A 16,379-nucleotide genomic window follows, 5' to 3' on the forward strand; every position below is an offset into this window, starting at 1 on the left:
TGAATACAGCGGGGAGGGGGTGCTTAATGGTTGATAGTAAATACAGTTGAGGTCGTCTTCCCAAGCGTTTATTTACTTCTTAAATATTGTACTCCAGCTCCTCCCAGAAGGCATTTCAGTAGTGAGATCTCTTGGGTCTCCCGTGAGGAAAGAATGCTTCCTCGCAGCTTGCCACCTTTGTGTCTCCCAAGAACAGAAATGAAGCGCCACAGAGGGGAAGGGGGCAGTGGAGGGAGAGAAGAGCTCAGGAGGTTAAAAGCATAGACTCTGGAGCCAGTCTAGATTCAAATCCTTGGTTGACCTTGCCAGCTGTGTGACTTTGGGCAAGTTACTTAACCTCTCTGTGCCCGTTTCCTCATGAAGCTGTCACCAGGATTAAGATGATTTGATTAGTGTTAAAGCCCACAGAACAGGGCCTGGCACTTACTAAACTGTTCCTAAAGAATTGTAAGAAGAGTGATAATCATATCTGGAGATGCATATTAATGCACTTTTCCCTTCTGCATTCCATGTGGCTGACACTGTCCCTAGTCACCTTGAGGCAGCATCTGCTTGGGATGAGGGAATTAAGGGAAGTAATAGGGGCTAGAACTGGGGACAGGAAGGCAGAGTGTTTCCATCTGAACTTCGCAAAAAAGGCTTTTTTGAGTTGAAGACATGATCTTGGAAGTCAGGCTTTGTTGTGAGAGAGAACCGTTTTTCACGTTCCTTTGGCTCTCACCTGGCACATCAAAAGCAAATCCTAGAGGGCTGGGGCCACCCTGCTCTTCGAGAATGGAGAGGACACTCTTTCAGCCTTGAGCACATATAACAGGAGGCATGTTGTCCCGGAGTAAGCCAGGCTATGAGGGAGAGGAAGTGGGCTCTTGGGTGATTGTGGGAAGAGGGACCCCCCTGAATCCTGATGCCAGTCCCCAGACATAAGCCTGGGAATGGGACGTATTGAATCAATTGAGAGAATACCAAAGGTTTAGGAGCTTTTGCTCCTCTTCCCATTGGTGATCCCTGAGGGATGTTTATCTGGGGCCCCGCCTAATAATGTGTTAGCAACGGGGAGGAAAGGTGCAGTCAGACACAGAGAGGGCAGGGACTAGCCCTCTGGTGTGGCTCTAGGGATTTGGAAGTCCAGCCTTGCCCAGAAGAGGTAGGATGTGAGGCTGAAACTAAAAGCCTTCCATATGCCCTCTTCTATGTGGGGAATAGCCTAGTCCCAGGGCCCAAAGGAGGGAATGGTATGGGCTCTGGGGTCTGCAGCTCACAGTGAGCCAAGGAAGGCTGAAGAAGCAAACAGAGGACAGGCCCCCCAGCTGCAGACCTCAGCAGCAGACTCCTGCAGAATGTGTAGGACCCAGGTGAGCGCTAACACGGGCCTGACCTGGCCTCAAGACCAGCCTCAGGCCACAAGGTCCTCTGCCATGAAGTCACACAGTCCCTCTCCCATACACCTGGGTGCCACCATCTTAGCAAAGGAGGAGGGCAGGGCAGGCATTCTGAAAGAGCATTTTAAGTCTAATATGTCCATTTAGTTCAAGGAGACTTTAACGTAGCAGAGAAGCCAAGGTTAGCAAAGTTTTGTGGGTACTGCGTGTGTGTGTGTGCGCACGTGCGCACACGCATGCATACCTGTGCTAAATGGGGATTGGGAATCATGAGAAGTTCAGATCCATTCTATTAAAAAGATACATTTTATTTGTACATCTGAGTATAGTGTGGGGGAAATCAGTGATTTTGCTACCTTTCTTCTCTCAGGAAACACTGTCGTGGGAACTTTGAAGAAAGAGGTGAACGGGTAGGAGTTGAAGTACTTCTTGTTCCCTGGCCTCACACCATCAAATGCCATGTAACTATGACTGTGATCCAACTGTCTTTCACTGCAACTCAAGCACTTAATAGTCTTCCTCCTAAAATACCGGCTTGAAATTTTTTTTCCTAATTTATCTATTTAAATAGTGGTAACTTTTTTGGTTCCAAAGAACAAAGAAATAAGACTCGATAAACCAGGTTCTAGGCTCAGGTGTGCTCTAATTCAGTAGTTGGGCTTCGGTAAGTCCTATCCGTTTTACCAGCAAAAGAGGAGAGTGGCCCTGAGCACAAATATTGTAGAATGGGATTCCAACCCCAGAGTTCTTTGGTCTGGGACCCTCCTGATTCCAGCCCAGTGACCTCCTCATGGCTCTTCAGAGCATGGCTGCAGCGCTGGATGCTGCGGGTGGCACCCTGCCTCAGCCCCCAGTCTGAGGTCTAAGTGGGAGCAAGTCCTCCCTACTAGGGGCTGCCTTATACATGCTTGTGACCCTTTGTACCAGCCCCCGCCCCCGGAAATGCCACCACACTTGCTACAAGACACTTAGCATAGGCTTGACTCATGTCAACACTATCATTCCTTCTCCCCCTCACTGCATGCCTCCTGATCGGCTCTCTCTCACGTTCCAGCAACAGGCTGTTTCAGTACTTATAAATATCCTTTGTACTAATTCCAGGCTTTTTCACATGATGTCCCTTTTATCAGGAACATTCTTTCTAGTGCCTTCATCAGACAAATGCCTCTTCATGCTTCAGATCTCAAGCAGAGGCAGATCCAAGTTTTATGGTGCCTGAAACAGATAATTTGGTCTGAGGAGAGGTTTTGAAGAAAAAAAATACCCGTGAAAAAAGATTAACTCCAAATTTGGTACAACATGAAGGAATATTGAGAATGAAACAACTCACAGCAAATTACTTATTTTCAGGTTGCTTCCTTCTGTGATCTCTTCAGACGGTGTGGCAGAAATGCTTAGTAGATGAGATTCCCCATTGCTTCCTGACTTCTCCTTCCCGCCCAGAACATGCTATACCTCCCAGCATTCACTGGGGAGCCTGAGGCTTACGCTTTATACACTTCAGGGTAAATTGATCCCTGGTCTTGGATTTTATGTCACTTTCTTTTTGTACCTTCTCTGAACCTCCAAACCCAGATCTGGACTCCTTATCTCTGTCCCTGGGACCTCCTAGGTATACCGCCATCATAGCTCTGATGAGAAAAGAGCTTTGAAATCACCAGGTTGGATGGCTGTCTCTTCAGATAGAGTATGAGTTCTGAAAACCAGATGAATTTCTTGCTCATCTCAGTGCCTAGTGGAGCATCAGGTACACAGAAGCACTCTAAATGTGTGTGCGACTAATGAATGAATATCTGGTTCTCCCCATCGAACCTCTGGGTTCCTGATTCTCCACAGCTGATGAGAGTCTTCCTTCCTGCTCTTTCTAGATGCCCACAGCTCCACGATTATCAATCTTGTGACACTGAGACAACCAACCCCACTAGTGGGCACCCTCACAGAAGAACTGGGTCTAATTGCCACTGTTTATTCAATACATGGCTTCTTCCAGAAAACTTCTTAACCAGGGACACATAGCGCAAGAAGAAATAAGTATAGGATTTTTCTTTTTGGAAAGAGAGGATAGGGAACTTGTGCATTCTTTCCCAACTCATCAGCTTAGCTGAGTCTTGATTTTCAAAAATGTTGAGAACTTAGACAACTCAATACAAAAAAAAAAAATCCAATTAAAAATGGGCAAGTGCCAGAATAGACAGTTTTCCAAAGCAGACATACATATGGCCAACACACAAGATGCACAATTCACTCATTATCAGGGAAATGCAAATGCAAGCCACAGGCCATCCAAATTATCTCACACCTGCCAGAATGATTAGAATGGAAAAGACAAGAAATAACAAGTGATGGTGAGGATGTGGAGAAAAAAGAACATTTGTGCACTGTTAGTGGGGCAGTAAATTCACACAGCTATTGCGAAAAACAGCATGGAGTTTGCTCAAAAATTAAAAATAGAAATACCATACGACCCAGTAATTCCACTCCTGCATATTTACCCAAAGAAAATGAGAACACGAATTCAAAAAGACATCTGCACCCCTGTGTATATTGCAGCATTATTTACAAAAGCCAAGATATAGAAGTGACCCAAGTGACCACTGATCGATGAATGGATAAAGAAGATGTGATACATATATACAAGGAAATATTACCTGGCCATTAAAAAGAATGAGGGCGCCTGGATGGGTCAGTGGATTAAGCCTCGGCCTTCGGCTCGGGTCATGATCTCAGGGTCCTGGGATTGAGCCCCGAATCGGGCTCTCTGCTCAGCGGGGAGCCTGCTTCCCCCACTCTCTCTCTGCCTGCCTCTCTGCTTACTTGTGATCTCTCTGTCAAATAAATAAATTTTTTAAAAATTTAAAAATAAAATAAATAAATAAAAAGAATGAGATCTTGCCATATGTGACAACATGGATGGACCTAGAGGGTATTATACCAAGTGGAATGAATTAGAGAAAGACAAATACCATATGATTTCGCATACACGTGGGATCTAAAAAACAAAACAAATGAACAAACAAGCAAAAACCAGACTCTCAAATACAGAGAAGAAACTGGCGGTTTCCAGAGGAGAGCTGGGGGGGGGGGGTGGGAGAAATAAAGGGGATTAAGAGGTACAAACTGAGTTATAAAATCAAGTCACGCAGATGAAGAGCACAGCATAGAGAATATCGCCAATGGTATTGCACAGTAACAGACTGTGAGTACATTTACGGTGGTAAGTATGGAGCAATGTATAGAATTGTTTGAATCAATATGTTATACATGTGCAACTACTATAATGTTCCATGTTAATTATACTTCAATTTAAAAAAAGACACTACATGGGGCACCTGGGTGGCTCAGTGGGTTGAGCCTCTGCCTTCGGCTCAAGTCATGATCTCAGGGTCCTGGGATCGAGCCCCACATCGGGCTCTCTGCTCAGTGGGGAGCCTGCTTCCTCCTCTCTCTCTGCCTGCCTCTCTGCCTACTTGTGATCTCTCTCCATCCAATAAATAAATAAAATCTTAAAAAAAAAAAAGACACTACAGGTTGCCCAGCAAATGGCTATTTCCCCCACTTGCTGTTGCTAGCAGAACCCTGTTTTTGTGGGTATTCGTCCTCCCATAAGCTAATGGACAGTGGCCCCTTTGCCAGCCCCCAGGGGATGAACGATGTGCAGTCATAGGAAAGCATGGCAATTGCATTCTCCTTGCCCGAGACAGCTTTAGAGGAGGGATGTGACTCAACCCCAGCCAGGAAGAAATTGGGGAAGTTCTGCTGTAGGTGCTGGGGGCTTCTAGGAAAGTTTTTTTCTCCAGAAGTAGAAGAGCTGCCCAAAGGAAAATCCCCTAATTTTGGACTCAGTTCTGTAAATGTGATTCTTGGGACTCAGGTTGCCATCTTGGAATTACAAGGAGGCGAGCGTGGAGGTGAAGTGACAGGTTGCAGACATCAGAAAGGAAGCTGGAAGGCCCCTAGGGCCTGAGGCTGTTTGGCCCACGGCAATCTAGAACCACCTCTCTCCAGACTTGTTAGGTCAGATAACAATCCTGTTGTTTAAAAACCACTTTTGATTGGGTTTTCTACAAATTGTAGTTGGAGGTATCTTGATAAAATAATTCCTAATAAGTCCAAGGAGGTCACTTGGGAGGTGAATGAGGAATGCCCAGAAATCACTTCGTTATGGGGATGGTTATTCTGCTGACATATACATTTATTAGTGCTTTGAAAGTATAAAAACATTTCACCTTGATGACATACTTTGTGTGAAGGTGGATAATTTACTTTGTGAAGTTAGAACGTTCATATCACATTTTCAAACTAAAAATATTTTCTCATCTCTTGAATCCAACTGCAAATGAGAGAAGCCAAGTGATTTGCATGTGAGCAACCTTCATTTCCAAAAGAAAAGAGTGTATGATAAGTGTATTTGAGAAATTATTCCAGCAGAGCAAAAAAAAAAAAAAAAAAAAAAAAAAGAAGAAACCAACAACAACAAAAAAACAACTTTCTACGTAGTAATTCCTGACATTTCCAGTTACAAAGGAGGTCTTTTAAGGTCACCTCCCTCCTGACCGTAGTTGAATTTTTAAGACCTGTTCATGGTAGAGGCTGGGCGGTATGATGACGCAGTTACCTTAAATACAGCAACACATTTAATCAGTCCTGGTCTATCACTCCCTAAAGCATTGGTTTGAAAATGAACCACACAAGTGTGTGCCAGACATGTCTAGTTAGTGTGCAAACATCTCTCATCAGTGTGAGGAGGGCAATGCCAGTCCAGTTCTTGGAGGTCAGGCTGGGCACCGTTGTCCTAAAAAATTCTGTCACTCTGCTTCAAGTCCCCTTGTTAGAAAAAGGTGACACCGGGGAACCATTCTCCTCTGTACTGGGAAGCTGGTGGGGATAGTCTTACAGCACCACCCCAAAATAGACTTTCTAAATCCTGTTTTGTTTCTTGAGTGCTATCGCTCCTTGAAACCTGCCTCGTGAACTGTACAGTGTAGGTAATTAAAGTAGGAAGCTGACTGATAAGAAATGAAACCAGATGTCTATGGAAGGTGCTATTCCCAGGGCTCTAGGAAGCAGGCTAATCAGGTTTCAATCAGGAACCCATCATTCGGAGAGAAAGAATTAATTCAGGACGGGAGGCAGGGAGGGACCAGAAGCCCAGGCAGGATCTCCAGATCTATGACGCTCTGGCTTCCAAAACCCACTTAGGCCAACACTGCTTCTGATCTCTTAGGCCTAATCACAGACAGAGAAACAAGTCTGCAGAGGAGGTGACAAGGAGGAATGGGGCATTCCCTAGGGCAGGCTTCTGCAACAGACACAGCTTCTTTGCAGGTTAAGGGCCTAGTATGATAGGGTTTATTATGCCCACTGGTAATGACAGCATTGGGGATGTTTCTGAATTCCCAGTTCTTTTTTTTTTTTTAAAGATTTTATTTATTTATTTGACAGACAGAGCTCATAAGTAGGCAGAGAGGCAGGCAGAGAGAGAGAGAGGAAGAAGCAGCCTCCCCACTGAGCAGAGAGCCCGATGTGGGGCTCGATCCCAGGACCCTGAGATCATGACCTGGGCCAAAGGCAGTGGTTTTAAGCCACCCAGGCGCCCCTCTGAATTCCCAGTTCTATACCAAACTCTGCTGTTATAAAGTGCCTTTTTCTGGAGGAAAAAAATGCTCAAAATGTTACTCATTTAATTACAGTATAGAGTTGACACTTTTTTTTTAAAGATTTTATTGATTTATTTGACAGACAAGAGATCACAAGTAGGCAGAGAGGCAGGCAGAGAGAGAGGAGGAAGCAGGCTCCCTGCTGAGCAGAGAGCCCGATGTGGGGCTCAATCCCAGGACCCTGGGATCATGACCTGAGCCGAAGGCAGAGGCTTTAACCCACTGAGCCACCCAGGCGCCCCTAGAGTTGACACTTCTGAGCTCTTTCCTGTTTGGAAAGATATGCATAGAGTGTATAGTCTCCTGGAAGGGGGACACCAGAGGAATATAGCCATAGAGGAATAACATATATTTCCCTCAGCTCCTTCCTAATCTTTACAAACTTGAGCCTACACACTGTAAAACAGAATTATCACGGTGGGTGGGGGAAGAGAGTAAACTACAGGCTCACATATTAGGCAGCCAAACTTGATGCATAAAATGGGCATCCCTGAAAAAATTTCCCAGTTTACCAGTAAACATCCCAAATGTATGGTTTTAAGCTGTTCATCAGTACTGATAACATGCCCCAGTGTTCACAGGAAGTTAAACCTTACTCATAACTTTAAAGAGACCCTCCAAGAAGAGGACTGTGTAGATTCACATCGTTGGGGAAGCTTTGTGAAAACAAACGAAGTGTTTGGCACCATTGTTAAATGGACTGTGGAGGCCAGACAGATAACTAGTATTGTGTCTGTGTTAAATTTCCCAAATTCGGTCACTGTACTATGCCTCTGCCCTTAGGAAACACACACTGAAGTATTTCGGAATAAAGCGCGAAAGAGACAAATCAAGAATGACAAAGCAAACACAGAAAGATGTTAATAGGTAGACCAAGGTGCAAGATAGAAAGGAGTCCCTTGAAGTTTCTTGAGGTTTTTCCATTAGTTTGAAAATACTTCAAACTGAAACACTTACAAACAGCAAATGAAGTAATTTCAGATTGACCTACTTAAACATTGTACTTGTTGACATTCAGTTTTCTCAAGGGGTTGACTGAATGCCAAGGCAATCTTTGAAAGGACTTATCCTTTAGCTGAGTCTTTCCAAATTGCAAGGCCATCTTCAGAAAAGGAATTACTCAAACAATCCACGTTTATCTCATGCTCTGAAACAACTCCTTCAATAACTGATAGTTTTTCTTCCAAAACTGTCAGTGGATAGTTTGTAAATGGATTGTCATTTACATTTGATTATTTATGTTAATATCAAGTCACCCGTTTATTTATTTTTATTTATTTGACAGACAGATCACAAGTAGGCAGAGAGGCAGGCAGAGAGAGAGAGGAGGAAGCAGGCTCCCCACTGAGCAGGGAGCCCGACTCAGGACTCGATCCCAGGACCCTGAGATCATGACCTGAGCCGAAGGCAGAGGCTTTAACCACTGAGCCACCTAGGCGCCCCACCCGTTTATTTCTGAATCAGTACACCATTTATGTTTGTCTAGAAGAGATCTGTACTGCCTCTCTTTTTTTGGTATCACACGCAGCAATCAACAGTCAGCTGAGCAGAATCTCAGTATCGAGCAGTGTAGCTTCGACAAATGGAATAAATGCTTATGAAACAGAGAAGATTCCATGAACTGTTGGTGTCTTGCAAGTCACAATCCTAGCAGTCTCAAATTTCTCGTCCTGCGGAAGGAATTTCCAGGTGAGGTTAAAAAAAAAAAAAACATAATCACAATGAAACCATTTTCAAATTTCTGTTTTTAAAATAATCCCTGATATCAAAAAGCCAGGAAAGAACTGTATAAGGAATGAAACACAAGGGGAAACTGAAAAATTAATTTATTATATGAAGAAACATAAACAGTAGTTATTAGAGTCAATGGCTGCAATGGAGACAGCCTGGGAAAAAGCTCACATCCACAGTTTATTGACTGAGAGTTACTGACACATAACACTCATAACCACAGCACTAATGTTCTAAGGTGGTTTCCAAGGAAACGCAGTATTTGACACTTTGAATGTTTATTTTCCCATTTACAAGCCTGAAAAGATTAAACCCATATTCAATTAAAGTCTAACAGGATCAGGCATTCAACTCATAAAGCATAACTGTCAAAAGACACTAGCTACTATGTCCTTCATGAAAGATGAAAGGTACAAAAATGAACAACGCATAATCACCAAAAGCAATTTCTCAGATTCCAGTGAGCTTTTCTTCCTCCAAGTACCATGTGTTTGGGTGCTAATTTTTGTAAGCAACCGACGGCCAGAGAAAGGGCAACTGCTGAGTTCTCTCCAGAATAAAGACCATTTACACTTGCCCTTCCATAAGGTCAAAGGCCAAGGTATTCACTCGAGACACTCATGGAGATGATCCCACTTACTTCTCTTCTAACAGTAAAAACATAGTAACAACCTGTTTATGGACTTGAATAACTATACGAACAACTCCTTAAATATGCATGGCACTTTAAGAAATTTTCACAGCATTTTCATATCTCTTATTTTAATTTGATCTTTCAACCAACAACCTTGTGAGGTAGGCCGCGCAAGTATATCATCCAAATTTGGTGGGCGAAGAAACTGAGGCATACGACAATTCAGCAACTTGTGGGCTACACAGGGAGGCGCCAGTCTCTACACTGTGCTGTCTCCAGTAATGAAGAGACAAAGCCTAAATGTGTTTGATGATCTTATTTCAATATATTCTGATGAAACACTTCAACTCCATTCAGCTAAATGATCACGATTCAGTTCGAGCAGCTGTCATGACAAGTTACGGCATGCAATTAATTAGACAAAGCACTGAGAGTTTTAAAAATTGGAATTATAATGAAAAGCATTTTAACTCTCAATACATGAGGGAATTTGCTTGTTTGTCTTTCGGGAAACCTAGCTCTGCAGTCTGAACTATCATCACTTTATCATTTCAGAGGTATAACATAAATAATTTTAAAACAAAAATTCTCAGTTCACCATGACTTAAATTCTTACCACACAGTAAATAACAGTGGTTTCTCTCCCCCAAAGTGAATGGACACACATGGCCCCAGAGCAGGGATATCTGCTGTCAAGGGTTAAAGATGACAAAATGTCCAGTTTAGTTAGCAAACCTCTTTGTCCTTAGAAATGTGGCTTATAATTGGGTTATGGGAGCTGGACAGACCATCACTGTTAGTGTGATTTGGGGTCATTTAAGATGCTTAGCTATCTTCTACATTTAAATGATTTAAAATGCATTCAAAGGCTGAGATTTGGTAACAGTTCTTGAGACAGGCTTCCAAGCCAAGGTTGGATGTATCTGTCTCTCCATCCCTCTCTAATTTGGACCACAATTCCTGCTCAAACTCACCATGTGTAACCTGTCTCCTGACAGACTGCCTATTAAAAACTGGGTCAGGGGTGGGGTGGGGAAGAAAAGAAGAAAGAAACTGAGTGGGTCGGAAAGTTCAGCCATTAGGGGTCCTTAGACCATACACCCTGACTGCCCTGCAATGTCCAGCCTAGTCAGTGACAAGTCACCTGATCCAGATATTTCATTATCAAGGTTTTTATGGTAGACATAATGGCACTAGATCCGGGCATTTTCCCGAGACAACTGAGGATACGCTATATAATCCTTTGATGAAATAAATACGGTTCCAGATTAAAAGAGAAATTATACTGGAGACAGGAGAGCACAGAAGCATAAAAATTGGAGATAGCATTCAAAAAACTCACAATCATGCCAAATCAAAATACGTTCAGTTAAAGACAAAAATCCTCTGGTCATTTCATCTCTTTGTATTAATTTAAAAGTTTCTGAAGTCAGTATCTAACTTGGGAGAGGAGACTCTCCCTTCCAATAATGAAAAGTAAAATGCCCTACATAGTTACGCCTGAGGAGAGATTTCTGAGGAGTTTCCTAGAAAAGCTTAAGTTAACCAATGTAACTGTTGTCTAAAGCTCTTCTGACAGGCTAGGAAGAAAAGGAGGAAGAGAAGACTATTTTTTCTTCTTTGTCAAGAAGGCAAATCCTAACAAAGTCAACTATAAATTTCCCAGAATTGTAGGATGGGACTGAACCTTGAGGAGGTTTAAACCTACCTTCCAGCAGATTCATTTATCTTCAACCATCCTGAGAAGGTAAGATTTCTGCTTATAAAAGCCTATATCATTTTGATATTTTAACAACCCTTGTAATCCAGAAGCTCTTGAACACATTGAAGGAATACAAACCATCCTAAAATCCTAGGGCTTCCAAAGCCAAATCCAGAATTCAATTTTGCATCCACGGATCCTTGGGAATAAAGTCTCCAGGTGTGAACTTTTGAATCAGAGCAGGCCAAGGTGGCTATAGCTGGTTATGTACAAAGAGCCCTAATGAGAGAAAATGGGACATCTGCCTATTCAAAAAGCAAACTTGAACAGCCCTCTCTGAAAAGTCTGACAGGAATGATATTGCTGATGACAAAACCCTAGTCACCTTCTGTGATCATGAGGACAGCTCTTGGATGAAAGCTATGCTCAGAGAAAATAAAACAAGAGGCTACCTACACCAGCAGTTCAAAAAAACCTAGAAAACCAGAAAGCTCCTGTCCTCATTCTACCTGACGGATCTAATCAGCCCAACTCAGATAGCAAGGGGCCCTTGTCAGGAAAAAGGCCAGTAACACCTGGGAGAACAAGGTCAACTACAAATGGTGGTACCCTGGGCTGCCTCTCCAATACTCAGGGCTTTCCTTGGCTTCTCTCCATAGTTCCCACATGCTCAAGAGCTCTCTAAAGAGGAGCAACTCACAGGGAGTTGAGAGCTAACTTCCCTCTCTGTCAACTGCACAGGGCCCGTCCCTTGTACGAAGAACAAGGATCAACCCAGAAAACAGTAGGTCTGAACTCTGAGAGACTCAAGCCCTACTAAGCTGAGCAGAGCTCTTCAGTGTTCAAAATCTGGCTGGGCACAGAACTTATTTTACTGCTAGAAGGTGTCTCATCTCTGTCTCCGATTGACCTTTGATCCACCTTGCCTACAGACTCACGGGACTTCCGCTGCCTGCAGTGACAGCAGACACACTTTAGCCACTCTTGAAAGCCTTCTGAAACAGTGGAGGAGAAGAGCTTTTTGCAAGGGTGGAAGAACTGATAGAACACAAGCATGAACAGGATGGCTGTGCAGTAGCCTACGAGCAACTGCAGAATCAGCAGAGGCGCGCACACGTACATATAGATGTCAGTCTTGTAAAGATACCACATGAGCAGGAGGATGGCGTTCTCAATGAATCTCAGCATGTAGTACACCAGGAGCCGGTACCAGTTCTGGGACTTGCTGATAAGGTCAGGGTTGTTGATTTTCAGCTGCACGGCTGACCAGCAGAACATATTGATCCCGGCATAGAGTAAGGTGAGGAAGCCCAGGACAATGGTGGTGCCCACGCGACTGAGGGCCTTCTCGATGTTCTCGGGGAACGGGGAGCCACTGCACCAGAAGAGGATCCAGGGATAGAGGAAGAAGCTGAAGAAGTTGATGAGCACGACCATTACCACCCAGGCCTTCAGGACGGAGGTGAAGAGGACCAGGACAATGACTCGAGTGGCAATCTCGAAGCTCCTCCAGAGGAAGATACACACATAGGCCAGAGGCTTTACTTTGACATCATACTCATCGTACTTGATCTTGATGGCTAGGATGTTGCAGCGTAATGCTCCGTATACAATGGACAACAGGGACAGGACCATGAAGAGACCTGGGGAGAGGAGAGAAAGAGCACGCTCGAGTCTCACCTGCACCAAGAATCCTGCTCTCGCAGATACTTCCTCGCCCCTATTTCTCAGACCCCTCTCTTCTCTGCTCACAGGCTGACTGCCAGCGGTCCGTATCTGCTCACTGTGCTGCATGGCTTTTTCCAGGGCTGCATGACGCTGCTCTGCCCAGGGGCCGGGGAGGCGTACGGGCCAGGGAATCCATGTCCCGGGAGAGCCCTCCAGATCCAAGTCCAGCCCTGATAAGAGCAGGAACAGAACTACCCTGCCCACACCCCCGCCCCCCACACCTTGGGTAGCGTAACTCCGAGGCCTGTGTCCTCTCCAATTTTCCAGTGTTTCCTTACAGGCAACTTGCTGGTCATGCGTGGTGACTGCTGTCTAATCCCGCTCCCTTTGTTGGCTGCCATGCCTGCCTTGTCTTAGTCCCTTCTCCGGTGCTCCTTACACCCTCCTCCAAAAACACATGCACGCAGAGCCTTGTCTCCATGTCTGCTGCAGGATCAACTCAAATTCAGACGCCTTTCTAACGCCATCTTGCTCTGCCAGAATATGTAAGGTCCTTTATGTGGTGTGTTCTGTTTCCTCACTTAGCTTATAAATTCCCACGGAGTCAAGAATGACCAAGTCTGGGCTCCTGGGTGGCTCAGTGGGTTAAAGCCTCTGGCTTCGGCTCAGGTCATGATCTCAGGGTCCCGGGATTGAGGCCCCCATCGGGCTCTCTGCTCCGCAGGGAGCCTGCTTCCCTTCCTCTCTCTGCCTGCCTCTCTGCATACTTGTGATCTCTGTCAAATAAATAAATAAAATCTTTAAAAAAAAAAAAAAGAATGACCAAGTCTGACATTCTATCTTGGTGCCTTTGAACACAGAACAGCAGTAGGTACATGAACAGAAAGGTCTCAATAATAAATTGCTCAATGAGTTCCTCTATATCTGCGAGAACTTGCAATTAATATCCTGACTATAGAATGCTCACTTTTCTTTACTCTTCAGTTACATTTAAGACCATAACTGCGGATTGCTGAAGAAACGAGAATCTCACCATTACTGGGAATCTTGTCTTGGGCTGAAAGGCCTTGGTGTTTCAAGAAGTCTCAACTCGAGTTGCTTATTTCTTTTTCAAGAGCTGGGTTTTTTTTTAAGATTTTATTTATTTATTTGACAGAGAGAGAGAGAGAGAGATCACAAGTAGGCAGAGAGGCAGGCAGAGAGAGGGAAGCAGACTCCCCACTGAGCAGAAAGCCAGATGCAGGGCTCGATCCCAGGACCCTGGGATCATGCCCTGAGCCGAAGGCAGAGGCTTTAACCCACTGAGCCACCCAGGCACCCCTTGAGCTGCCTATTTCTTGAAATGGCCTGTGGCTAATGGCTTTCTTCAATTTATACCAAGCAGAAGTTTGGCATTGTGGGGGGCAAAATATGGCTCATTTTAAACGGGACCTGGCAGGGCGGCTGGGTTAGTCAGTGAAGCGTCTGCTCAGGCTTTCTCTCCCCCCCACCTCAGATAAATGAAATCTTAAAAAAAAATGGGACATGGTACCGTGTTCGAGGGCACAACCCTGGTTGTGAGCTACTGTCTCAGAAATGTGCCGCCAAGCCATAAACACAAACTGTATGGTTGAAACTGAAATCTAATCCCTTACGACAGACCAGCACCACCTCCAAATACTGGAGCAAGGAGAGATGGGAGGCAGGGCTTGGGGTGAGGAACCCAGAGTCTGGCTCTGGTTTTGGTCTTATCCCGCCAGGCCACACCAGGGAAATGGTGATCTCTTTGGGTTCTGTTTTCTCACCCATATAATTGAGATGATAATACCTTCTATGTCTGCTTCATAAAGTGTAATGTCCATATAACATAATTGTCTCTACCTTAAATGTGTAATTTAAAACACATGGGAATAAAGAGTTTTTTCCTTATTTAAGTTCTCAATCAATGAAAAAAAAAACATCTACATTTGGTGGACATAAAAGCTCTGAGGCTTTGGTACTTATTTGCCTGGGAGAAGCTCAAATTTACTCAAAGCATCGACTTTGTTCATTGTCTTTTGGCACTGATTTAAATCATCAAATTCATTCACTGGAAAGACTATCATCTACTAATCAAATGTAAAAGACAGAAACACTATCACAGGAGTATACTGGACAGCAATTGGACTGAATTATTTTTCCTGAGAGGCTAACTCAGTGGAGCGTTGTAAAGCAGTACATTACCAGTGATGTATTTTTACGTTTTATGTATTTTATATTTTTACAAATTTCTACACCCTAAGGATTTAACATTGAATCTTCTTCTCTTAGCCCTTCGGTTTTCCCCACAAGAAAAATATTTCATATGCAGAAGATGAGCTAAGCATAAGTAATTAAAATGTCAATTATATCTTTACACACATACAGTATTTATATAGTTATATTTTTGGTACTTCAAATTATTTATTACTTTTAACAATACAATGACCCAAATGATTTTTTAAGCGTTTACCCATTTTTCTCTTGTTAGGCCAATTATTTCCAAATTGCATTTATTTCTCTATAAAGAGAATGAGCCAACGACTACCCAACTGGTGCTCGGTGGCAATCACCCACTGAAGCCTTTTGAGAATGCAAAGAAATTGTCATAAAATCACTGACTTCAATTGTCATTCCCACTGTTGGGTGGTCATTGCAAAATGTCACAGATAGAAAGGGGTCCAGGAAGAGAGATGCACTTGGAAGACAAGAAGGCTTGTACAAAATGCTTGGAATGCACATCTCTACCTCTTGAATTAAGCTGTCATGCGAATACCTACTTATTCAGACCTAAACGGAAAAAAGTTCCCTGATGCCACTTTCCAACCTTATCTTCCCACAGTCAACACAAAAGGGCTCCATTGGCAGTCCTGCTCATTTCAGTGGTACTTTATAGAAGTCTCACTTCCCTCTAATAATCCTATTCTCATTTCCTATGAGTGTGTGTGTGGTGGGGGGCATTTTGCTGCTCTTGTCTTTTATTAGAAGGGAAGACATCCCCTTAGGTAAAGCTGAACAGAAGACTTTGGCACTATTCCAAACTCTTGCCATACTTATAAAGCTTCTTCCCACTCAATTCCCGTCAAATCATCTCCTTCCAAATGAACTCTTTTCCTATTTCATAGAGAAACAAATTGTTATTAGGCATGAATTTACTCATTTCCTGACTTGACACCCAAACCGAATCTCTATGCTAAGTGATGAAGAATATTTTATTCCCTGGGATTCCTCTTAGCGGGGGAATTCTCTATGTAGGAGAAGAGGAACAGCTTCTCTCTTGCTTTGGAGGCTGCTCCCCAGATGGGAGATGGTATGTGGCAGTTCTCTGTGATGTGACTACTCTCCATGGACACTGGATCTTCAAATAAAAATGACTAAACTTATTAAATGTTTAGGTGGAATAGACATTTCCCTAATATTTAGTGAATGACTTCAAGGAAGGAACCGAGGCACACTGAGGTGGCAGAGGGCAATTGAAGGGGTTAGCACAGGAAGCTTCTGAAAATCGGAATTTTAACCAGATTTCTCTCTCTCTTTTTAAAGATTTTAGTTATTTATTTGCCAGAAAAAGAGAGAGAGAGAGAGAGAGAGAGAGAGCACGCACAAGCAGG

At 43.7% G+C, this 16,379-nt stretch overlaps 1 protein-coding gene across 1 annotated transcript in view; it reads right to left on the reverse strand.

The window, feature by feature from the left end:
• Positions 1-8,845: 8,845 nt before the first annotated feature.
• XK (X-linked Kx blood group antigen, Kell and VPS13A binding protein) overlaps positions 8,846-16,379 on the reverse strand; it is a 44,564-nt gene continuing 37,030 nt past the window's right edge. Inside the window, exon 3 of the mRNA XM_047716396.1 lies at positions 8,846-12,746. Coding sequence (XP_047572352.1) covers positions 11,920-12,746 — 827 coding nt within the window. The 3' untranslated portion in view covers positions 8,846-11,919. The remainder of the gene's footprint in view (positions 12,747-16,379) is intronic.

This window comes from Lutra lutra, chromosome X (assembly GCF_902655055.1).
Source record: "Lutra lutra chromosome X, mLutLut1.2, whole genome shotgun sequence".
In the NCBI taxonomy this organism is placed as follows: domain Eukaryota; kingdom Metazoa; phylum Chordata; class Mammalia; order Carnivora; family Mustelidae; genus Lutra; species Lutra lutra.